This window comes from Ptiloglossa arizonensis, chromosome 9 (assembly GCF_051014685.1).
Source record: "Ptiloglossa arizonensis isolate GNS036 chromosome 9, iyPtiAriz1_principal, whole genome shotgun sequence".
In the NCBI taxonomy this organism is placed as follows: Eukaryota; Metazoa; Arthropoda; class Insecta; order Hymenoptera; family Colletidae; genus Ptiloglossa; species Ptiloglossa arizonensis.
This window is the reverse complement of record NC_135056.1, coordinates 21,145,902-21,170,664: the sequence shown is the minus strand read 5'-3', so window position 1 is coordinate 21,170,664 and position 24,763 is coordinate 21,145,902. Positions and strand designations below refer to the sequence as shown.

At 52.6% G+C, this 24,763-nt stretch overlaps 1 protein-coding gene and 1 long non-coding RNA gene across 5 annotated transcripts in view; one reads left to right on the top strand and one right to left on the bottom strand.

Moving 5' to 3' along the window:
- Positions 1 to 412: 412 nt before the first annotated feature.
- LOC143151626 (uncharacterized) overlaps positions 413 to 24,763 on the top strand; it is a 130,713-nt gene continuing 106,362 nt past the window's right edge. For 2 of the 3 annotated variants that reach the window (XR_012993400.1, XR_012993401.1), the window contains exons 1-2: positions 413 to 1,019; positions 1,092 to 1,383. This is a non-coding gene — a long non-coding RNA (uncharacterized LOC143151626). Of the gene's footprint in view, positions 1,020 to 1,091; positions 1,384 to 3,332; positions 3,908 to 24,763 lie in introns of those variants that run through there. The other variant, XR_012993399.1, reaches the window with a different exon arrangement.
- Positions 649 to 24,763, bottom strand: part of LOC143151623 (dipeptidase 1) — a 57,092-nt gene continuing 32,977 nt past the window's right edge. For both annotated transcript variants that reach the window (XM_076320958.1, XM_076320959.1), the window contains 5 exons: positions 17,581 to 17,757; positions 17,391 to 17,475; positions 12,745 to 12,820; positions 5,425 to 5,560; positions 649 to 897 (listed from right to left, as the gene is read on the bottom strand). In XM_076320958.1, coding sequence (XP_076177073.1) covers positions 781 to 897; positions 5,425 to 5,560; positions 12,745 to 12,820; positions 17,391 to 17,475; positions 17,581 to 17,757 — 591 coding nt within the window. In that variant the 3' untranslated portion in view covers positions 649 to 780. The remainder of the gene's footprint in view (positions 898 to 5,424; positions 5,561 to 12,744; positions 12,821 to 17,390; positions 17,476 to 17,580; positions 17,758 to 24,763) is intronic.

The following is a 24,763-nucleotide window of genomic DNA, read 5'->3' as shown; positions in this document are numbered from 1 at the left end:
CCGACCAAACCGGCCGTACGTATGATCCATGGAACGAGGCTGGAGAATCGATTTACCGAAAGTCCAGCGTTTCGAAACGGTACGCGATGCGTGATTTTTTCCAGTCAAGATTTCCGACTTCCGGCGAAAAGCTCCGATCAGGCCGGTCTGCTCCACAGGAGGATCAATATGTTCTTCGACTTCAGGTACCGTATGTACAAGCATCGTTATTCTTCTCTCTCACAGGCACGCATTCGCACAGACATCACGAAACATCGAACAGTCATTCGCAAAGATCGTAGTAGCCACCGTCGTCGTCGATCGGTGTTAGTCGCTCGCGAGATCGATCGTTGTGTGTACATATTTATATATATTTATATATATATATATATAATATAATTATTATTGACTAGAACAATTTTGGTTCCAGCATCGACGAGGAAATCGTTGAGTGCAGATTATACATCGAGTACGCCTGACCTTGGATCCACGAACGAACGCGTCGGTTCTCGTTTCGCGAACGAGTTTCGAAGCACGCGTTGCAGATTCGTCGCCGCGATTCGTCCGCGAAAAATCGAGTTTGCCTATCTACTTACGTACGCGAGAGTCGCGAGGGATGACGCGGTGAAAAGGGCCAAAGGGTGACCGAGTCGTGTTCCCTCGCGGATGTTCACGAATCGTTATTCGTTCTCGTCCCGAGACACCGATCTTTCGCTTTTCCCCGGTGTCCTTTGTACCTCTTGGCGTTCTTCGTTCCCTCTATTTCGTTCTTCGAGCGTCCACGGAGCGGTTGGACGAGGGCTACGGTGCCATCAGTCGTTTCACGGTGTAACGGCAGTAGTCGCGACCGATTATGTCCTCGTGTGGAATTTCCTCCTCCAGAGGCTCGATCCCTTCCGCGGCCATGTCGTCGCGTACCTGTGAACGGAAATACTCTCTTGATTCGTTAGCGGGAACGAGGAACGTAGAAACGCGAGGCAGTAACCCCGAGGATATACGATTCGGCGGGAGAGGTGGCGGTGGGGATGCAGGATTCGAAGGTAAGGGTGCGTTTTCTCTGAATGGAAATCTTTCGGTTTTCTCTCGTGGACTGGATATCCGCGATTCCGTAGGAAAAAGTCAATCAATTTTCACGGTGGTTCGAGTTCCTGAGAGCTCGAACGAGCAAGGTGGGTAACGGTTGGTTGTACGCCGAGAGGGTATCGAGGCTGGTCGAGCTCGTACGGTGCACATGGCGTAGGCGAATATTCTCAGGAAAAATCACGCTCGGCGATCGTCGGTCGAGGAGAAAAAGGGAACGAGGGAGAAGAGAGGTTGCGTGGCGGTAAAGCCGGCGGCCGTCCCTGGAAAAAGTTCGCGGTGCACGTATTTCATGCGACCCTGCACAGCCGCCATCAATTTTCGGTAAGCCCATTAACCTTCCACGGCCATTACGGTCCGGCCGAAGCTTTCGACGCTCGGCGAACGCGTAACCGATGTTCCCAACCTTTTTTTTACCAAAGATCCCCCCGGTCCGGGTTTTTTCCCATCCTGTCTCGTGTTTTTGCTTTTTAATCGTCGAACAGCTTTAATCGTCCCTCGCTTACCCATCGAGACCGATCCTCTCCCATCGAGGTGCCCCTTTGCGCGTCCCCGAGACACCTTTTTAATCCGTTCGAGAACCAAGTGACGTCTACCGGGGGGTGCAACGCGCCGCGAGACACCCAGACGCGATCGTCGCGACGCTCCGTTGCGTTCCGTGCTAGGGGGACTTCTTTTCATTCCCGTCTACGATTCGCCGATTGATCGCGATACGTCCAACTACGGAAACTCGTTACCTCGGTCGCGTACCAAACCTCGTTTCTAACTCGAAGCTCGGGGGGTGGGGGGTGGATTGAATTACAGGTCGTTACGCTCGGAAAATACTTTGAAAAATTATAGTATCGGTGGACGCGGGACAACATTTTCCCAACGCCCTTTCGTATTCGAAATAAACGTACCACCGTGTACAATGGTCGTACCGGTTCCAAGACTTCGTTCGACGTGTACATTTGAAAGCCGTTTAGAACGTATTCGCGTTCCGCGCAATAATTTAAACAAACGTCGCGGAAAAGCTTAAACGCTTCCGCGATGTATGGCGCGAACGACAAAGCAGGAAAAAACTCTTTCGTCGCGAGGTGCAGGTGGGTGCGAAAGGTCTGTGTCCCGGCACGACGAAATATCCAATTAAAACGCGTACGATCGAAGCGTGGATAAATCGAGCTCGCGACTTACGCCCGAGGATTCCCACGCCCCTAATCAAATTCGCCTTTATCGTCGTTTTCGCGCTTCGGTGTCTCGCGAAACGCCGCGATAAAGCATCGTCCGTTGACATTACGATCGAGCTCCGGTCGTAATGCGTACCGTGCTCGTTCCCGTTCGCGCGTTTTATCTTCGAATTGAATTTTTGTTACTCCCCCGCGTTCCGACGCGAAATATTTCTCACCGTGCTCGCGAAACACTCCGAGGTATCGTCGGGGAAATTAAAATGTTAATGGATCCCGCTACGATTCCCGGGGCCAACGACGAACGCTCGTTCGGTCGAAGATACTGTCCATAAATTCCGGAACGTTTTTAATCAAACGTACCGTCATTTTTTCTCGCCCTCGGCGAGTCGTAACTGGATCTTTTATTTCGGGACCGAGCGTAGCGCGCGTCATCGGTCATCTCGCACGGTCCGGATCGCGAACATCGCGCGAGATAGCGACGGCAACTACCCAATATTTTTAAACGCGTTGATGCGGCACGGTGCGTAATCTCGTCGAGAAACATCCAGTTCCAGCTTTTCCGAGCACGCGTCGAAAAATATTCTACGCGACCAAGTTACCCGATCCCTTCGTAACGAACTCGGCTCTCGAGGGCTCCGCGACTAATACGAAATTATTCTTTCATCGTCCACAATCTCCTCGCGGGTTACACCGGGATTCCCCTTAAACCCGGGAATCGTTTTTCCACGATTCCCCCGGTTATACTTCCAGACCTCGTAGAAACGTATCGAAGCTCGCGTTACCGCGAGATCGATCCACCGAGTTCCACGTAGTCCGTTCGAAGCTATCTAATTATCCGGTAGACGGCCATATCTAACCCAGACCTAAGCCGTCGGTGTTCGATCGTCTTGGAATTCGTTACACCCGGTTCTGCGGTCTTCCGCGTTCCGAATTCGTCGCTCTTTCTTCCATCGAGACCTCCAACTCGTTTCCAGGTACGATCGTACTCCCCGGATGCGATCAATCGGAAACAACGTTCCCCGCGAATCGACGCAACGTAACCTTTTCCGCGCAACGTTTTCCACGATGGTCGCGCAAATATTATTTCTCGTCGATTTTTCATCGCAGGAGGAGGATCTCGTGGACGAAGAGAACGCTTCGCGGAGGATCCCGTTGTCCCCGAGTTTTGTCTTCCTGTGAGAGAAACAGTGTCGAAATTCAATTCCACCGGGCGGCGAGTTTTGTCGTTTTACTCGGTGCGCGGTAGACCGGTCTATTGTTTTAACAATTACACCGTTTCTCGCTTCCGGTAACGAGCAGTCGGACACCGAGGTTTCTAACGAGGGGCAGGAACGAAAATTGTTCAAAGGCTCGGCCTTTGCGCTACCAACGGACCCGCAAAGCGAAGAGAAACGCGCAGGTGTGCTCCAGGTAAGACGTACTCGGTGCTTCGCTCGGTTTTTCGTGCGACGAATCGACGTCGTCTGCTGGCCGAAGAAACTTCCTTCTCAAGGGCGGTATTCTCGCTTTTACGACCGATCGTTCTAACGAAACTTGTGTCGCATCGAGCGGATAATTTGTTTCCCTCGAAGACCGATGCCGCTGTCGCCCGGCCGATTTTACGAAACTTTCGTCCAGGTATCTCCGCAATTAACTCTATCTCGACCGTGAAGCACTAATTTCGAGAAGAATTCTTGCACTTTGAATTTTTTGGACCGTCGAGAATTAAAACGTAACCGTCGTTTACGTGCGCGCGTCTCTGTTCACTCTTTCGACGTTATTCACCTCGCGAGACCGAGTCGTTGTTTGACACTGACTTTTCCTTCGAGAGAACGTACCTTCGATAAAGTAACAATTTAAAACGAGCGATTCATCGAAAGACCGAGTAACTTCATTTTTTCTTCTCGTTTAATTTCGTCCAATGACGATACGTTTCGGGGTCGTTTAGAGTAAAAGCTGGCCCCTTTAACTCGCTGTATACCGTTTTGGTTACTTACGCGTATCAACGAACGCGGTTTCCCGGGAACCGTTTAAATTATCGTTGTAATTTCAACGATGAGGGCAAGTCGAGGGTCGTCAAACACCCGGCGCTATTTACGCGCGCAATTTCGCGCGTAACGACAGACTCTGTGTAATTCGGGTAATATCTTGTTAAAGCACACTCGGACACAGTGTCCTTGCGGCGACGTCTGCTTTTGATTTCGCTGCCAAATGGATATTTTACGACGGGTCACCGAGGCGGCCGTGCGACCGGCAAAAAGACGCGGCTCGGAAACGACGGACGCCCGAAGCGCCCCGGGGAACTTTAAAATTAATGTTCCCGCGTGGAAACCGTCGGGTTTAAGTGCAACGTCACGACGCGATACGAATTATTATTCGCCGCTTATTCGTCCGCTTGTCGGATCCAGGAGGCCGGCCGCGCGCGAACTCGTCCGGTGCGGCTTCGGGGCAAAATCCGATCCCGGTCGGTGATTAACGATTACGATTGCCCCGTTATCGAGTCGGTGATTAACCTTTACGATTACCGAGCGACGAGTCGCGTTTAGCGGCAAACGACGCGAATAAATCCTTCGCGATTGCGATCGGAATCGAGAAACGAACACCGAACGAGACGAGACGAAACGAAGCTCGTGCGACTCGTCCGAGTCTCGTTCGCTCGTACCTTTTAAACACTCGATCTAGGTACGAGCCGTTGAGAAAGAAAATCGCAAAAGTTTCCACGACCCCCGACCACGGTGGTTTTCTATCAACGTTTTCTTTCGGCTCGGAAAAAACGAGGATAAACGTTAACACGTGGCGGTCGGTCGCGTTGGTAAGAGTCGGTGTACGTGCTGCGCGTACGCGTAGGTGGACGCGGATAGGTACAAATCGTGAGAAGAGGGACGGTGGTGATTCGAGTAGACGGTGGATCGGGGCAGCTGGTTCTGGGATTGGCAGTAGTCCAAGGGAACAAAAATCGTCGGCGAGTGTACGCGGTCCAGCCGTCTCGCTCGACGATGCACCGCCGGATGCATGATTTGTGCGCTTTATTAAATCCGATATTGGTCGACTCGGCTAACCCGGTTCCAGGGCCATCGGTTATTTCGCGCCGTGGAACCACCGGACGCGACGTCGCCGGGACGATTTTCCCGCCGAGTCCGTTGCTTCTTCCGGTCGCGGTACGCGCATCGTTCGGGAACGGAAAGAACTCGGGCCCGAGAAACAGAGATGGATGGTTCACCTTCTCCACGGCCTTGAAGACACGGATCAGATTGAGACCCGCCAGCTTCTGAATGTCTTTCTCCGACCACCCGCGGGCTAACAGCTCCGCGAAAAGCTCCGGGTATTTGCTGACGTCCTCCAGACCCGTCGGTGTTCTGAAACAATCGGATCGTAAAGCGGTTTTATGGAAATGTCTCGCGCTCGAATCACCGCCCTAACCCCGAGGACTAATCGTACGTTACTACGAGGAACAGGAGGAGGAGGAGGAGGAGGAAGAGGAAGCGATCGGATTTATTTTCTCTTTCTCCGGTTCGCACTGTTATAAAAGTCTTTCATCGTCGACGGTTTATCGGAAGGCTCGAGGAGGGTGCTCTTCGGCCGATAGTTGAATGGATCTCGCGAACCTCGAAGATCGCTATTTGCATAAATATTTTTCTCGGCTGGAAATCGGGTTTTAACGAAGCTCGGGTAAGCGGCGGAGTTTAAATTAGAAAGCCGCTCGAAACTTTTACAAGACCCCCTTCCGCGTACTTCGCGTGTTCCATATTACTCGAGTAATTTTCTCGCGCGTAATTCTCAGAAGGAAGTTTAATCTATTACGTCGGTCGCGGCCGAATAATCTTTTTCACGCTTCTTCGTTATTGCAGCGCGTGCCACCGCGAGCGTAAGGGAATTTGTCGCGTGAAAATCAAGAGGGGAGCAATCGGATTAACGCGACTGAAAATTCGCTCGCTATAGAAATAACGATCGAGCTTTCGGCGAATCGGTCGCTCGAGTTGTTTCGATAAGGTTATTTCTCCCGTTTCCCCGCGGGAAGATTCCGGCAATTTTTTCGAGGGGCTTTGAAAGAAAGTTGGAGCGATAAAAATCGAGGGATAAATTTGTCCAAGGATGGGCGAGCGAGCGAGCGAGCGAGGGGGGTATTTGTCGCGTCGGTTCTATTCTTCGACTCGAGACGAAGTTGGCTCGGTCGCGCAAAGTCGATGCGCGGTAACGAGCTTGTCGGGAGGTGCAGTCGCGGATAAATTACGAGTCTCTTCGGGCGGTTTATCCCTCATTACTTTAATTACCGCAGGCCGGGTGGTCGTAGGAGGGTGGCGCGCGGGGTCTGTTCCGCGACTGCGGGAGACGTCGGAATGCGACTTCGCTTTTGAAGAGCTCGACCGCCTTGCGATCCGAACGCGAAAATGTGCCACGAGGTCGAGCTCCCGAGCTCTCTGGGTCCTCGGTTCAACCACTCCGCTAAAGAGCACGGATAAGCGAAGAGATAACGAGTATTAACGAATACATCGGCCGGGTGTATTCGGTCTCGACGATTACCGCGCGATTAAGGTTGACCGGAGCTCGTTCCGCGATCGGGCATCGATTCGCGTCGGGATTCGCTTCGGCGATCTCCTTTTTCCGATGCAGCTTTTCCGATTTAAATTTAAACTTTTTATAATTCGCGAGTCCGTCTCGCAGCGATCCCCTTCTTGGTCGGGGTTTCGCGTAATTGCGAGCTCGGGCTCTTCGTTCGAGGAACGACGAGATAATGGAACCGGCCTCGACAGGGCCGATCGATTCCTTCTCGGTTCTCGATGCTTCTTTTCCGTTGGTCCGGGTTGGCTCGGTTCGCGATCGAAAAAAACTCGAAGCCCGACGGCTTTCGTCGACGAGTTTGCCCGTTGAATAAATAAATTAATTAATTCTCGTTCGGAACGATGCGCGCGATAAAACGGCACGGTAGCTCGTTCCGATACGAGTTGACGCATCGAGCCGACGCGCACAGATATTCACGGCGAATTAGAGGAATGACGAGCGAGCGGCCCGTTAAAAGGGATCAGTCTGAATTTCGACGTTCTCATTACGCGCGTCATAACGAGCGCCAGAGACGGGACCGTCGACAACGAGCGTTGCAGAACCGTTGAAAGCTACCTGCTGACAATGTCGGCCCAACAAGAGCGGTTGGAGACTTATTCATGGCGCGTCATATCGCGGCTGAAACTGGCAGTTATGCAGCTGTATACCGTGTACAGAGATCGACCGTCTGCGGTCACGAGCGTTGTTTCAATCTCGGAAATTTCCAGATCGAGTGTGTCCGTCGTTACGCGACGACTGCGAAACCGGCGGCCAACTCCTCGCCGTTTCACGACCGATCCTCGAGTAGTCGCGTCGAGTCGCGTCGAGTCGCGTTGAATCGCGTCGTCCCTTCGAAACCGAACCGTTATCGATGCCTGTCGTTTCGTATTATCGATATCGTTCCTAGAGAAAAAGGAAACGCGCGTTTCGACGACCGTTGCTCCGCGAACAACAATTACGTTTCGCCACCGGCGGCGACGACGACAACGTATCGGTCGCGATAAAATATTGGCCGATGGAAAAATTTGTCCGAGCAGATTTATCGGCGTGGTTCGAACACGCGCGAAACGGAGTCCTCGACGTTGTTTAACGCGCGTGTCGTTCGCGTTCCTCCGAGTCGCGGATTCGGAGCGGTACGCCGCGAGACTGTGCTAGAACGCGTGGAAAATCTCGGCGCGGAACTCGAAACGGAACAATGCTCACCGTTACGCCGTCGACCCTTTTTCCATTCTTCCGCGCGCCATCGACGTCGAAACCAAAAATCCTTCTCGAACCGGGAGAGATACATTTCGTCCAACCGTTCCGACAGTGATTTATAGGCGGGAGTGAAAGCCGGAAAGAGGAAAAACCCGCTGGAATGGAAGAAACGTTCAAGAGATCGATACTCGGAGAAAACACACGGCCAGAGCCTCCGGAGGGAAGAAAAATACAGGGTGTTCCGGTGGAAACGGGACGTCTTAATATCGTCGTTGGTTCGAGTGTTGCGAACAGGCGCGGTTTCTCGAGGTTCCTCGCCGGTATTTCATGATGGATCGTCGACCGCGCGAGAGCTAAACTATCGACAGAGCGGAGAGATACGTTTAATTTTTGCTCTCGGTACCGAGGAAAAGTACACTTCTTGTATCGAGTCTCTTTTCGTCGCTCGAGATCGCGAAAATATTCCGTAGTCGAACATCCCGTACAACGGAACGGATAATTTACTCGGTCCGGTTCTTTTTATCCTCTCTCCCCGATTGCGATGCTAATTACGTCGATTGCAAGATCATCGGGCAGGATAATCGTTGGCAATTATCGGACCAAGTACCGCGTTACGCGATCGCGTTTACCCGACTATTTATCCCCCATTGGCGTTGGTTTGCTCGCAAATAGAAATCCAGTGGACGTTTCGACGAGTTTCGAACTCGGAAGTGCGACATCGCGCAACAGTGGTTCGTCCGTTTCTCGTTGTCGTCGAACGGTTGGAAATCGTTGGACGATATTCGAGGAACCGTGCTCGTTGTTTCGCTCTCCTCGAACTCGCGCGAACTTTGCAACGTTTACCGAGACAAACCGGTTCGGTCGTCTCGTCGAGAAAGTTTTTCCGTCGGAGAATTAATCACTGTGCGAGAACGGTCGTTCGTCGGAGAGAAATCTTTGATAATTTCGGATCTCTTTGCGCGTTCTAGCACGGTGCACGGTGCACGGCTACGGTTAATTGCACCGTTCGATTAACGATTGCTTCGAGGTTGACCGCAAACTCGACACGCCTCGTTTCTGGAACTCGTCGTTGGATGAATTTTAATCGCGAGCGAATCGGCGATCGAGCGCCGAGAGAGGGAGCTTCTTGGTCTACACGGAACTCGCATTTCCACGTTCCTCGGCCCCTTTTTTTTCCCCTCTCTCTGCTCCTTGCTTTTTCCCCGTATCGATGGAATCGAGATTCACGGGGTCCGGGATACCCTCTCTCGCACGGAAGGTACTCGGTGCAGGTACTTGACAGTGATTTATAGCAACATGGAACCCGATGGGAGGGGGCGGGAGATATAAAAAGATCGTAATACGAAATTTCCATAAAAATGTACCAGGGTTGAACGAAAAGCGAAAATAGAGAGCGGATTTTAAGAGAAACTCGGATGGAAATCTTTCTCTTTCGTTCGGCTTTTTTTTTTCTCTTCTTTTTATACACGCGCGGGAGCCTCGGAAGGCGGCGCGAATAAAATATTTATCGAACGATACGGTGAATTCGCAGAATCGCGGCGCTTTGTATCGTTGGATCGCCGTCGATTGATAAATATCGTTACGTTCCGAGTATCGTTATAATTCGTTCGGAATTGCGGGAAAATTTCTATTCGAGCGTTACGGTATTACGAATTTTAACACGGTCGAAGAATCTGCCGGTTAATACGATTGCCCGGCGAAATCCGGCGTTCCGTTCGATTTTCTATTTTATCTCCGAGTGTTTCGACTCGATCCGTTCCTTTTTCGCGGCAATAATCTCCAACGGTGCTTCTCTCTTTCCTTCGAGTATCTCGCTCGCGTACGCGAGGATTATTCGATTCGGAGATCGGTTATTTATGCTCCGTGTCCGTGCTCGCGATGCATTTTTAACAAACGTTGAATCCTATCGAGGTAAAATATCGAAGCGAGGCTCGCTACCTTTTTGCGTTCCCAACGGTACGTTCTCTGGGTAACGAAGGGTTTTTTCGCGCGATTAAAACAGGCCACGAGATTGCCTTCCTTCCGATAAAGTAAGCGACCACGGTGTCGAGGAACGGTCTACCACTGTAGAAGCGAACGCAAAATTCCCCGCGGTGGAAATTCCAAGACCGGTTCGTTAACATTCCGAACGTTGATTTTTACTCGAGGAAAGGGAGTCTTCCCGATTAGCCGTCGGTCCCGTTTGTTTCGGTTTACTCGACCGCTTCCCGTGGTCGTAAAAGCGTCGATCGTTAAAAACCGAGGACCGTTCTTGCCTCATTTTTCCACACCCTTCGCTGATTCCGCGTATTCGAACTTTTTAACGAAACGGTTTTGCGACAATCGTCCCGTTAAAATTCGTACGGTTCACTGTCAGCGAACGTCCTGATTTTCCGTTCCAGTTAATAACACGCTTTTTCTCGTTAAACACCGTGACGAGTGAAAAATACGCGGCGAAGATAAATTGTTCCGGCTTGTTAATTGATCGATCATTGCGCCCGCGGCGACACGACGCGGCGCATTTATCTTTGCCGACGTCCCGAAGCGTTCATTTTTTGTTCATGAACTAGCACGCGGAACATTTAAAAAGCCGTCGGGACACCGGGCTATCTGGGAATGGCCGTTTTTCGGCTTCTCGTCGCGTCGCGTCGCGTCGCGTCGCGCGTATGTAGTTACGTGGAAAAAAATTCCTGGGGTTCCTTTCGCCCGACTCGGTGAACATTTTTAATTCGAAGTCGCGTCCGGTATTACGAGCCGTCCACGTCGCGGTGCGAGCTGCTGGCGCGAACTCCGTCTCGGAAGGAACGAATCGGGCATTGTTTTCATTCCGGGGCAAACTTCCTCCCCGGATTCCTTCTCGTTGCTCGCCGCCTCGCTGAAAACGTTATCCCTCCTCGTTCTTTTCCGTTTTCGAAAGACAATTGGATTCCCAGCTGCCGCGTTCGGCTCGTCCGAGCGGAGAATTCCATCTAAAGCGCGGTCACGCGAGCCGACGCTTCGGTTTCGGTGTACCGAGACTCCACGGAAACGAACGCGGTCGCGCGGCAGAGTCCAGCGACGATCGATGAACATTTAATAATTATCGGCAAGTTTCCAATTTCGAGAATTTAATCGCGTCAAAGTTAGCGGTAATCGATGGCCCTTGCTCTTCGAATAATCGACAATATCGGACGGCGGGAAGTAGCTGCGACGGTGGATGGATTATAGGTTTAATTATCGATTTATCGTTACGAGTACGGGCATTCGTTCGCGAGTGGCGAAATTCGTCGATCGAAGCCGGGTCTCGATCGGTTCGCGATTCGTTCTCCACTCGCGAAGAAAGGGAGCAACGAACGTCGAAGGAAACAAGCGTCACGGTTCGGCCGGTAATCAGCTCCCTCGTTGGATTCCAGCTCGTGTCCGTTCCATCGGCGGTAGGTTTGCCCGATAAAGCTTGGAAAACGTTGCGACACCGAGGTATTCGATCGGTGACACGGCGATACCTTTTCTTTCTCTTTCACCGTTTTATCCCGCGGTGTGCAAATGCACGCCTCGGCGGATTCGCGTTGTTTTTCGTCCCCCCACTCCGCTCGCGCGTTGCCACGCCCACGCGTGTTTTTCGCGCGAATTCGAAAAACCCGACAACGTTTTAGCAGCCGGTGTTCGCGCTCTTTTTCCCTTTGGCTGGCGTTCGTTTTTTTTTTCCCCCGCCGCGGCTTAATGGCGAGCGCCGCGATTTCAGCCTCGGGCAGGTGTAACGTGTCTGCCATTTCACAAATAACGTCGAACGACACCCGCCCGTTTCGATCGATTTTCCCGCGCTTTTGTTTCTCGCGACGATTAAATTTTATTAAATACTTTTTACCAAAGAGTCGCGTTACGAACAAAACGAAACAACGCGATAATAGTCGTCGCTGTGTTCCCGGAGAATACGCTTTCGATGTTCAGTTTTTTTTTTTCCTCTCTCTCTGATATTTCCGTGTTCGTACACGGTGCAATTTGTTTCGGCGGAGTTCGCGGCGGGACGCATCGATCGAAATTATTCCCAACGACTAGGAATTTTCGACCCCGACCGGTCTACGGTCGTTGTCGCGGTTGGAGGCCCGTTTCCTCGCAACCGGTCGGCCTTCGTGCGCGGAACGAATCCTATTTGTTCGACTTCTTTGATTCGTCGTCGAGATTTATACTCGCCGGGAGCGTATACATCCACCGAGTCGAGGAGAAAATAACCCGGTAAGAAGGTTCTCGGAGTACCGAGCTCCTCGCGGTGGAGTTAAACGAGGGGAGCATCGAAAGTGTCCGTAGCGTTCGATCTTGGTCCCGGTTGTTCGTGGTCCTTTCGTGGAAACGGTCCGCGAATAAATTTCTCGAGCGACGTTCTTGCGGCTATTTCGAAGGAAATGCGCGGCAATCTCGTCGAAAGAGACGCGGTCTGCGGTTAAGAACTGTCCGAGGGACGAGCGAGGGGGAACGCGCGCGTACGTTCCACTTTCGTCGTATTACGTTTTTACGGGGCACTGGTCAACGCTTCGAGCAAACGTAAAAAGCAACGCATGCTTTATGACCGTTGCACGGGAGGAGCTCGTAAATCGCGCCGCGTACAGAGAAAAAGAGAAAACCCCGACCCAAGGAGTTACAGGGTTTCCCTTTTTCTTTTTTTTTCTCGAACGCTAATTCACCGCGCGTTCGTACGAGCTTCTTCGTTCGTTTCGCGCGCAGCCTGTCGCGTTCTTCGCGATTTATCGCTAGACGGGTGGAACGTCGTGAGCCGTGTAAGCATATTTTTACAAGCTCCTCGGGGATAATCCGTGGAAAAAAGGGCGTCGAACGACGAGCCAAAACTTACAGATTGATCCCGTCGTAACCGGCACCTATTCCGACGTGATCGATTCCAGCGACCGCTCGAACGTGATCGATGTGGGCTGCAACAGACGAAGATAACGGGCAAGATTATACGTCGTGTCGTGAAACGGGGCCGCGCTAGCTAGCCTCGACGAATGCGCGACCCTCGCGTTTCTTACGGTTTTCCGTAAACAGGAATCGCGTTCCGGAGAAACCGAAAAATTAATCGCATTCTCTTCGGTGTAACGCGATTTACTCGCTGCGGTTGGATCGCGAAACATCGATTTTTTTCTTTCTTTCTCTCGTACGGTAGCCGCGGAACAAAGACGTTGGAAACGAAAAAATACATCAACGTACTCGCCAATGTCCACCGAGCGACCGCATTTTTGTCCATGGAAAGTATACGCGATGTTGCTTCCGCAGCTCCCTCGATAAATGCTTCGTATCGAACGGCAACGAAACGGACTCGAAGCACCGTTGATTCCAATATTTAACAACGGTGTCCGGACACTTGGAACGGCCAAGTTGTTTCGTGCTTAAGGGTAATCGGACAACGATAAACGCTCGGTGCGGAGGGAGGCCGAAAGTCGGCCACGAGGCTGTACTTACGTTCGACGAGGCCATTAGCCGCGAAACGTTCGGAGCGTGAAAATTTCGCGACGATGAAGCAACTTCGAGAGCCTTGAACCTTCGCATAATTACAGTCGTAGTCGAGCAAAGTGTCCGGTCAAGGGCACTTGCCCACTGGCGAAGACCGTCCTCGTTTACCTTTTATTTTTCGCTGTCACGGGGAACCTTGGCCGTCTTCCGCGTCGATGTCGAAAGATTCGAGATTTTGCAAAGAAACGAGACGGGCCAGGTTGCGTTCTCTCCCTCGAAAGAAACAGGTCCGGGAATGTCCGAGGAAGGAACGTAAATAGATCGGTGCGGAGGCAGTGAAGACCCTTCGAGCCTCGAAAAACCCTCGACGGGACGGTTCGGTCGATCGCGACTTTGGGCGACCGAAATGTCGATAGTTACCGACAGCTGTTCTCGAGAATGGCGCGTACCGTATCGTAAACTCGGCTTTCCGACGGGCTTAACGCGCCGCGATCAAAAGCACGGGCCGACTCGGGTAAAGTGGAACCGCCTCGAACGACATTGTCGTAACGCGTGCTCGCGGCTTCTCGAAGAATTACAATACCTTCTAGCTAGACACATTCCGCTCGCTATCGCGAGAGTCAAAGTACCGTTTAGAATTTGACAGCCGAGTGGCGAGAGCAACATCGTCCGCGGTCGGTTTACGAGCAATCGTTTACGAAAGAGACGTCTTTTGGGAAATTCGATTTCGTGACGCGACTGAGATATTTCTCGTGTACCGGGGGTGGTACGAGTAGGGTCCGTTACGAGGGAAAGAACGCGATTCTGTCGTCGAATCTCGCGTTCTCGAGTAAGTGGCGAGCAAGTACGCCGAAACGACGCGTACGTCTCCTCCCGATCGTCGTGTTTGTAATTCGTTGAACCGAACCCGGCGTGCATTCGACGTTTCGCGAGGATCGGGTTCTGCGTACCACCGACGTCGCGAATCGCCTTCCGCGCGGTAAGTGCAAACGCCATCGACACGCCGAGGATAGGACCCGAACGGACGTTGGTGCATTTGACGCGCGGCGCATCGAGCGGACCCGTGGAAAATTGCATTATTATTCGGTGGACGAGGGGCGTACGCGCGGATGGACCGTGGACCGGCACGCGACGATCGAACACCGTGGCGATGGCCGACGTTCCGTTGTTATTAACTCGGTGGTAATTGTCGCGGGGCACCGGGCAGCGGCTAGAAATCAATCACGCGGGCAATAGCAATCGCGAGAGCACGGACGCGACATCCGTCGAAATTATTACTGGCGATTCGGTTTAACGCGGCGCTTCCTGCTCGCGAGCATAATTTTCTCGCCGCTTCCTCCGCGGGTTCCGCGAGATTTCACGCGCTGGAAATGGACCGTTAATCGAGACGGGGGCTGCCAGTTCCATTTAGTTCGCAACGTTTTAAATATCGGTGACGCGATCGTACGTTTCGGATCGCGACTACCCGGGGAACGCTTCGAATTCGTCCGTAATCGCGCAACGAAACGTCGAAAGACGAGGAATCTTTGTTCAGATCTCTCTCGCGAATCGAAACCGTTCAACGTTCGCGAACTTTACGCGCGTGGTCGGTTCGCGAAATCGGTTCTTCCGTGATTTCGTTGCCGCACGCGTCGTCCGAATTCAAAGCAGCCTCGTTACGCGATCCGATAAAATGCGGAGCGTCGCGCGAGAAGCAAACGAGAGGGTAAACGTTTCGAATGGAAGTTACGATTTAATCGGACCGTTCTCCGTCGGTCGTTCGTCGGCTTATTACTTATTTCGTCGGTCTTATCGGCCCTCTTCGTAGTCGCGAACTTTCCCCTTTTATAGCTGGCCTCCTCGACGACGTTTTCGAGATTTACGACGGCGAGGAAGACGCGTTTACCGAAAATCCGCGTCGGTGGTCGCGAGCGAGCGGAATCGAGTCACCGTTCCGCGAATAAAATTCGTAACTGCCGAGCGGAAGGGGCTAGGCGAGGCCGAGAACGTTCGGTGTTCGTCGACGGTGGGTATTTCGATTCGACTTTTTCTCGTTTTTTGTTTCGTCGCGACCAACGACGATATTTGCTTTCCATTGGATAGGTTTGGAATACCCGAGCATCGCGCGGTACAAAGCGCGAAGGTTAACGCGGTAACCGCGCGAAACCGATGATCCTCGGCACGGTATTTCGATTCGCGGTGAATTTTATCGTTGGAAATCGGAATCCAGATTTCCGAGCTTTTCGATCGAACGTTGGACGACGAGTATTTGCGTATCAAAGCGGTGGAATCGATTCGAATCGTTGGAAAGAAACGCGCGAACGCGTTGTACCACCGCGAAGAAGAATATCCAGGGAACTCGCGCGACGATAATTCTCGGCAAGGTCGCGAACATCGCGAAGAGTCTTCCGTTTATTCTTCCGTCGCCGTATTCGCATCGGAATCGCGGCTAGTACGGCGGAAAAGTGTATTCCCGAGAAGAGAACGAGGAAATGCCAAGTTCCCCGGCGTTCGCGTTGAAATTCTAAAGTTACTCCGCGTTCGCGTCTCATGCATCGCAAAGGGTTCGCGGATATGAAAGTGCAATTGCTCGTTGCCGCCTTCCCTCCGCGGATGCATTCGATGAGAAACCTTTTTTCGTCGGTTGGAATCGCGCCGGTGGAACAGGTTGCCGTGTATATCGTTTCTAGGGGTAGAAAGGCGAACTTTATTCGAAGCATCGGCTTCGTTCGAGCTCTAGCCGCAACCGTGCAGCGCAGAATGCATTTCGAGGTCGGTTCGTTGCCATCGACGGATGCCTCGTTCAATTTCAACCGTCAACGATCGTCTTCGTCTTTTAACCGCGCGAAAAAAGTCGGAAGAGTTCGAAAATCGAAGACAGAGAGAGAGAATAACGCGAGTTACAGATTTCTCGTCGTTGCGTTTCTACGGAGAATCGGAAGCTTTGCTTTCGACGCTGAAAATACATTCTAGCGTGCACCGATACGCGCGTGCTCGATCGCAACACCACGGTCCCGTATTTTTTTACGGGCCATTATTTTGATTTATTTCCGCGTTCGCTACGGGGTAACGAACTCCGTTGGTACCGCTCCGACGAGACTCCGCTCCGATAATTGTTACAAATATTTTTCTCGCATCTTCCCGTGTCTCTCGCAACGAGTAATTTCTCTTCGAAACGAACGATGCTTTCCGCGCGACGATGCACGAAATCGTTACCAGGGTTCTACGATCTCGATTCGATCGTGCAACCCTTGACGACACATTGCGCGCAACTGCGTTATTTCTTTGCCTCGGGTTCGTTCGTTCGTTCGTTGGTTGGTTCGTTGGTTGGTTCGCGATTGCTTTTTATTTTCTGGGTCGTTCGTAAGATCCGAGCGTACGTCGCGGCGAGAATTACGCGGCTGTGCGAGAAAATTGCCGACTCTCCCGAGATCTTACTCCTCGAGGCGTTCGGTCCCCGGACGTTGGCTGGTTGGCCGGCTGGTCGGACGGACGAAAGCCGTGGCTTAGCCACGGGAAACCGTATTAACGGGAGAAGGAAAAAAGAACAATCTCGAGGCGATTGCGGCGTACCCTTCGATTAGCTTTTATCGTAGAATATGGGCGGATGACGGCACCGTGGTCGAAACGACGACGAACGAAGGGAGCGAAGGCATCGTCGATCGTAGCGAGAGAGAGAAAGAATCGGTTCGCGCGTTAAGGGTGTATTCCGGTCGGATAGGACGGTTCCGTGACGCAAACGCGCGTACTCGGCACACCGAAATTAGGAGGACCGTTCGTATAAACGTGGCTTCTTCCGCGCGAGGTTGGTTTCTTTCGAAGCGAGCGCGGGACTTGACCCAGTGGCTCGAGTTCAAATGCCCCGAGTGTCGCGCAAAGCGTCTGTAATTCGGGAACATGGTCAACGGAGTTGAATACGCCCCCGAAGTTACGACCGGTAGGAAAAAACTCGTTGCGGCTAACACGGTTTCTCGCGTATCCGTAAAGATTTCGTTGGCAAGATCGGCGACGGTTACCGCACCGCATCGTTGGTCGTTGCGTTTCGCTGAAAGAGATTTCGAGAGTCCTTACCGGCCACGTCCTCCAGCGTCGATTTCTCGCCGCAGCTGATGAAATGGGGGTAGAAGGACACCATCACGATACCGTCGGTGCGCGCCTGAAACAGAGAAAGAGGGAAATAACTCCGCGACGTGGGTGCTCGGCGAGGTTTCGAGTCCTCTTTAAATTCCCAGAGGGGCGGAGGATCGATCTCGTAACTCACCAAACGTCTAAGCGCATGGTCGGGCACGTTTCGCGAGGAATTGCAAAGAGCGTGGGCGCTGCTGTGGCTGAAGATAACCGGCGCCCTCGAGGACTGCATGGCTACCAGCATCGTCGGCACGGATACGTGAGACAGGTCCACCATCATACCGAGACGATTCATCTCGAGGACGACGCTCTGAAAATGTCCGCGGGATAATTGCGACGACGAGCCGGTCCCTTCGCGGATCGCGAGGACGAGTTTCCTTCCGTCCTCGATGGCCGTGCACCGATGCGTCGGAAGATCGTTTTCCGGAACCGAGGACCACGGATCGACGACTCGAAGCGAGCAAACGGAAGATGAATTCGCGGCTCGATACGAAAAGCTTCGTTCGAAGAGTTAAAGAGAGCGTCGCGGCGTTGGTAGGAGATGGTAAAATTCTCTTTAGAGACACGGCTCGATCTGCTTTGCAGCTGGCTCACGTGTGATCCGTGACACTTATTGCCGGCACCGTTCAATCGGATTGAAATTCACGACAGACGGTGCGCCGTGGACGCTTTGTTTGCGAGGAATTCCGATCCACGGTTCGACGCTTCGTGAATTTAAGAAGCCGGGCGTAGCTATCGCGCCGCTTTCGACGAATCGGTAACGAGCTTTCGAATTCTGACGCGGCGATTTCCACGGATTCGATCGGGAACTTCGAAAAAAAAAGAAAGAAACAAGTTTCCCCGGAAATCAAGCCCCGGGAAGCAAGCTGTACTCCCGTCGGATAAGAGATTTCCGATAGGTCCTGGCCGAGAGAGGGCCGTCGTCGCGACGGGAAATATCCTCCTTGATATCCGCCGTCAGACTTCCGTCGCGATACGCTCGCTAATACGAGATTGGATTTCGTTGGTTGTCACTTGTCGCGAAACTGGATATCGTTCGTATCGCTTCTTTCGTTTCACGGAGGCGAACAAACGCCGCCGAAGTAAACGAGAAAGGGAAACGTTTCGAGGTTGCTCGGTTAACGGGCGGATAAACGCGCGCTCGTTTAGTTTCCCGTCGCGGTTGCGGCTAAAATTCTACGATGTAACGACAACTTGGAACTCTAGCGCGCGCCCGCAACGAACGTTGCACCGAACGTTGCACGGGAAGTACGTACAGAGCGTCTGCACGGTCCCGATCGAAACGTGGAAAATTCTCGTTGAATAAATTCAGAAGGGGCGGGCGGGAGGTGTACATCCGCTCGTTAACACTCGCTAATAACAACATTACGGGAACGATTCGTTCCCAGAGATTTACGGGGCGTGGATCTGCCGGGAACAGAGTTATCGTTCGCATTCCGCGAGCATACCCGTCCGTCTTCCCGTGGAACGTTGCATCCATTAAACGGGGGATGCTTTGTTAAATCAGCACCGTCCTGGACCGAATCTCTCAAGATTCCTGTTTATCTCGTTTCTCGGCTCCTCGTTCCGAAGTTTCCAGCCACCCTCGGTCCGGTCCCCGTTTTCCATTCCCTGCTCGTTCGCGCGGTGAATTCGTTCTTACCGTAACGGATATTCCCCCGTTAATTCTTTTCGTCTCGATCCTGGTCGCGTCGAACGCGTTCTTCCGAAACGACGCGTTCGAGGGGAATTAGTCCAACGGACGGATTTATCGCTAACTGCAGCAGTCGTTATCGCGAAATTAGGGAAGTTCCCCGGTACCTTTCGGGGCCGAAGTAGTCGTCGTTAAACGCGGAGAGTTATCTCGTGAATTCCAAGGATTTCTCGCGACTGTCTTTCGGGCGGAACGGTGCATCCGTTAAGCGAGAATGCTTCATTAAAGTAACAACGCGATAAACTTCACTTTTCGGGATTGCTTCGCCTCTTCCAGTCGGAGTCCCGATTCCCGGTGCGCGCTCTACCGTTTCGTTATCCCGATCTCGCATCGCAGAGATTTCCAGCACGAGGTAGAGGAAGCTCCTCGAGGACGAGAACCGGGAAACCACCCGAACGAAACAAAAGGAACGAGACCGCGGGCGTCTTACTTTCGCGCGACTCGTAACCGAACAAACGAAAACGAATCGCGCGCCACGCGCCCTCCTTAATCGCGATCCGCTCGATCGGATCCAGACAAAGGAGGTGCGACGCGAACGAAAGGAGAGCGATAATTGGAAAAATTTCGCGCTAGAGAAACACGGACGACCAAGCTTCCGTAAAAGCCGTGGTACAGGTTACGCCCGATTTCTTCGATCGTTCGGAACGATATCTCGTCCCGGGCGGTCCGTTCGTTTTCATTCGTCTCGGCGGGCGTTGCTTCCAGCTTCGAAATTCAAGCGTCGTCTACTTCGAACGGACACGGCGTCCCGTTTAAAGCCCCGCGGCGACAGCGACGACCCGCGTAAAAGGACCTTCATCGTGTGAAAAATGGCGCGAGTTACGGCAACTCGAGCGAACCTCGTTGAATCCGCCTTTCGTTTCTTTCGAGGTGTAAGTCCGACGCCCGTTACAATTTTTTCCCCAACGTTCGACGAATCCACCCTCGCGAATCCCGGGGAAAAGGTGGCGCAACACCGTGCAAAACCGTCCTATCCACCGACAGGACGACGAATAGGCTTTATTCTTCCGCGAGCCCGTTTCAAAACCGCTCGTCGACGGATACGTTTTTCCATTTATTGCTCTCTTAGCTCGTTAACGCTCTCGCGATCCTCGGTCGTTGAGAGACGTCGGCTCGTCGACGCTGAGATATCGCGCGATACGATCGACTCGCGTCCGAACGAGGTTCCGTCGTTGTTTATTTACGTTCCTCGCGCACGATGATCGCTTACGCGATCTTCGTCCCCGAAATGGCCCGTACGCGTTACGATTCATCGAGTCTTACGAGAGAGGACGAAACGGTCGCGTCCGAATGAATCGCGCGTACGATGATTCGATGCGTCGAGTCGTATCGATTCGTCGTAAGACCGGTCGTACGCGCGGACGATTCATCCTATCGAACGGATCCGTACGACGAATCGTAACGCGTTACGAGTCGTTCGAGTGGATGGACGAGTTCTTGCTCGGAGCGGAGAGAATTGTATTTTTTTCGCGTCGTACTCGATAGCGGTTCGTCGACGGGGGGTGTTTTTCGATCGGTCGAGAACGCACGATTCGACGTCGGAGTTGCGCCGTTTAACAACACGGCGATGAAAAAGCGAAATCTCGTCTCGGCGGTGCGGAGTGATCGAAACTTGTTCGTTTCGAGGGCGCCGTGTCCTTTGTTCGAAAGTTGCCGCGGAGCGAGCAGATGGTCCAACGATGTATAAAACAAAACCGGAGGCAAAACTTGCGGCGCCTTTCCTTTTTATCCGCGGATGGCAAACAACGAGGAGACTCGTCCCGACTTCTGATCGAGGGAAAGTCACCGGGTACCGAGTCGTCCGGTCGTCCGTCCCGTTCTTTCCATCCCGGGAAACTTCGTCCCTCGATACTTCTGTTTGTTACCGGCTGTCGACGATATCGTTGGCCAGCAACTTCCCTCGCGAAACCGTCGATGCCGGCCCGGCTATTTAGACGGCCAAGTTTCGGGAGAAGTCGGCAGCTGGCCTCAAAAGGGCGCCCAGCCATTCCGCGGAATGCTTTCGAGAACTTAACGCTCGGACCTAGCCGAGTGTCGCGAACTCGAAGTCGCGTTCATCGGTCCGTGGCGAACGATCCGATCCTCCTTCGTAGCTTAGGTCGCGGTCGGTGGAGACGAATCGCGGGACCAAACTCGTAACTGCTTTTGACGTTCAACCACGCGAACGATTCAATCGGGTTGCCGCGGCTTCGTTCGAAGCTTCGATACTTTCGTCTCTCGGGAAAGTTTACGCAACGCGGCCTCCCGATCGAAACGCCGGTCATTCTTTCCCCGGAAATAACGAACAAATTTCGAAACGATTCTCCAGTTTCGACGTATCCGACGTGCCTCGCTCGTAGATGGGCGAAATTTTGTTCGAATAATGAACGATGAAAAAAATAAAAAAAAAAAAAAAATAAAAAAAATAAAAACGCTGCGCCAACGTTCGTTCGATCGCGCAGTTATTTGTACGAGCTTTTATTCGTTCGACGCGAAAAATTATTCGATCGTGTAAATCGGATTGTAATTTTTATTGGAAAAATAACGCACGGAACGTTTGTATTTTATTCGTTGCTCGAAATTCGCACGCGGACAAGAATTTTTCACCCACCGGACCTCGATCGACTCCGCGTACCCACCTACGAATCCGCGAGCACGGATAACGAGATTCGCGATCACTTTTACCACCATTGACCCGTTTATCGTCCGCTTAGCGCGCAAGTATACGCACGGTGTACGGCGTCGCGGCGGAACGTTGTTCGCGGTTCTCGAGATCGGTGAACTCTTAAGTCGCGCGTATAATCCGGAAGCGCGTTCCTAATCCGGACAAAAGTTCTCTTATTTATTAAAGAGATCGGGCGAGACTCGAACGGCGCGCAGTACACGCGTCCGAGGTAAAATCGATTCGCGGGGAAGTTCGTCGAGGACACCCGAGCAGGGAAGAAGCGTAGAAGTTAATAAAGGACCGATGTTTGAAAGTTTAACATCGTTGATGAGACGGTCTATAGATTCTCGGAATTAAGATCGGGGGTCCGAGAGGAAACGACGATGCAGTTTCAAAGGCTCTTCGCACGACGGAGTAACACGGCGAACGCACGACGACGTCCAGGAGAGCACTCTTTGGAAATTGAAAGAAAAAGATGGAACCCTCGATGCCCGCCCGTTCCTCGCTCGTATCCGTCGCGTCGTAACAATTAACGTTTCGACGCTCGAACGCTTCGCGGAAATGTTCTCGTTAAAAAAGCATCCACCATTCTTTACGCGTATATTCCATTTCTTTCGAAAGTTCTTCGCTCCGTGCTGGCAACGATATTATCCTATTGTTCTCCAGGGTCTCCGTGTTCCAGGACACGATAAATCATGCTTCTTCCTCTCGCTTTCGCTCTCTCTTTCTCTCTCTCTCTCTCTCTCTCTCTTTCTCTCTTTTGTTCCGTTTATTACAGACGTCTCTGGATGTTCGCTGGAACTTCTAACGGGTAATTAATCACCGGGAACAAATAATCGATCGTCTTTGAAAGTTTCGGGCTCGATCGCGTAGCACCTTTTCAACGAGCGCCTCGATGTACTTAATTTGCGGATTTAGCGCCCGTCTCGCGAAGATAATAAGCTTCGTCGGTCGTTCCGTCGAACGAGACGCGAACGAATCGGTTTATTCTTCTCGACGGAGAGGAAGAGTATTTCCACGGTTCGTTTCGATCGTCGCCGCGACGATTAATCGAAAGCGTCGAGCCGGGCTGCGTTTCGCTTCGGAGAGAGGCGAAGGGTCGCGCGTTCGTTGTAAAAACGTGTCCCGGGAATTGTGGTCGTTTCGGTCGGTCGATTCGAACGGTCGCGAAACGAGCCACCTTCTGTGTCGTAGCACGTAACACGTGGCGCTTCCGAGCACCGGTTTCCGTCTAATTGCTCCGCTCGAGTTATGCTTTCTTGAATTTGCCGCGACTTCCGGGCGCGGGTCACCCGCATTGTCTGGAAACCGACGTTCGGCTAGAATTAGAACTCAACCCAGACCGCTGAACGTCCTCCTCGGGGAAATTCCTGTTTGCGCTCTCGTTCGAGTAGAAACGGATGGTCGATCGAGACCGGTGGAATCGCACTGTGTAAGAGGGACCGCGACGATCGATGAATCGTCGTTCGTCTAACGCGCGGAAGAGAGCGACAAATATTTTCCGGGACAAATTTACGTATATCTCGCGGGGCGCGATAACGATTTAACCCAGGAAGCGAGCTCTCCTCCCGCTCGCAACGGGCTCGCAACAAAGGGAAGCTGTTTCTCCTCGGAGCTCTCCGGCTCCATTCATCTTCGCGGAGAGAAAAGTTGCCGCATCACGGCCGAATATAGGATTACTCCGGCTGGCTTTGAAGACGGGAACGTCGGTAACCGCGAAGGGTGAGGCTCCGGAGAACAAAAGTACAAATTTTTCAGCATCATCGAGGAGCAGCTTTCACGACCGAGGCGCGTGTATCCCCTTTCTCGACGAGCACCCTTTTTTCACCGGGCGTGTACAACGTTTCGCCGCTCCGTCCTCTTTCGTTTCCCCTTTCGCGTCGTTCGCGCGAGTTTCGAAACCTTTCGCGAGCGAAAACGATTCGCGCGAACCGCGAACTCGGAACGAAATTCGGTCTCGGCGCGGTACGGTACATCGAGGATAACCACGGAAGCTCGACGGTTCCCGATGTTGAATACGGAGCTCTCGGTATCGCGGCGCGAGGTGGTACGGACGTATCCGGGCGAGAGTATCCGGCAGACGGTGTCTCTTCTTTTCGCGGAGAGACCGCGCGGAATTTTTATCGAGTACTCGAGAGAGCTGTTTATTACACGGGTGTGGGTGAGAAACGGTGTAGCCGCCGAACGAGGCATAAAAGAAAAGTGGAGGATCGTATATAAAGCGTCTCGCCGCGCAGATGAAACCGCGCGGAGAAAGAGCCGATTCTTCTCGGGGTTAGGCGCGCCGCGTTACGGGGAATTTGCGGGAAACGCGTTACGGTAGGTTCGTCGAGGCGTTTGCTCGTTCCCCCGGGTGAGTTTAGCGCACGATCCGCGGAACGGGGACCGAATTTAGGACCGAGGGAACGAACCGAGGGTATCGTTTAAGAATTTTCTCGGCCCGCGAGGCGCGCAGCTCTATTACCGACCGTTACGAAATCGCGGACCCTTTCGAGTAGACGCGAGCTCTTCTCGTACTTTCCCTCGCGCAAACGGACGGCAAGTTTCGCGGATAATACGGCAAAGTTGCGAAACGAGAAGTCCGGGGACCAACGGGGGAAAAAGAATGGAAACGGCGGAGGACACTATCGCGAGCGAAGCATCCGAAATTTCGCCGGCGGAAACTTAAAATGGACACTGCGCCGCTGTTCTCCGAGTGGTCCTCCCCCGGGAGGTGTACGGGGTGTTTTCGAACCGCGTTCGTCGAACGTTCCTCGACTTCTTCTCTCTCGTCGTTTCGGGGGAAAGACGCGCCACGGAGGTAAATCGCGGCGAATCTCCGCGCGCGGAAGAGAGACGGAAAGCGTAGCTAACGAGACCGGGTGGGAGTCGAAAATTCGATTCCGGTTGCGAGAGGGAAACAAACGCTCGGACGTTGTCGGCCGCTAACGAGGCTAAATCAATCGCGGGGAAACGTAAACGGTGTTCGTCGAATATTTA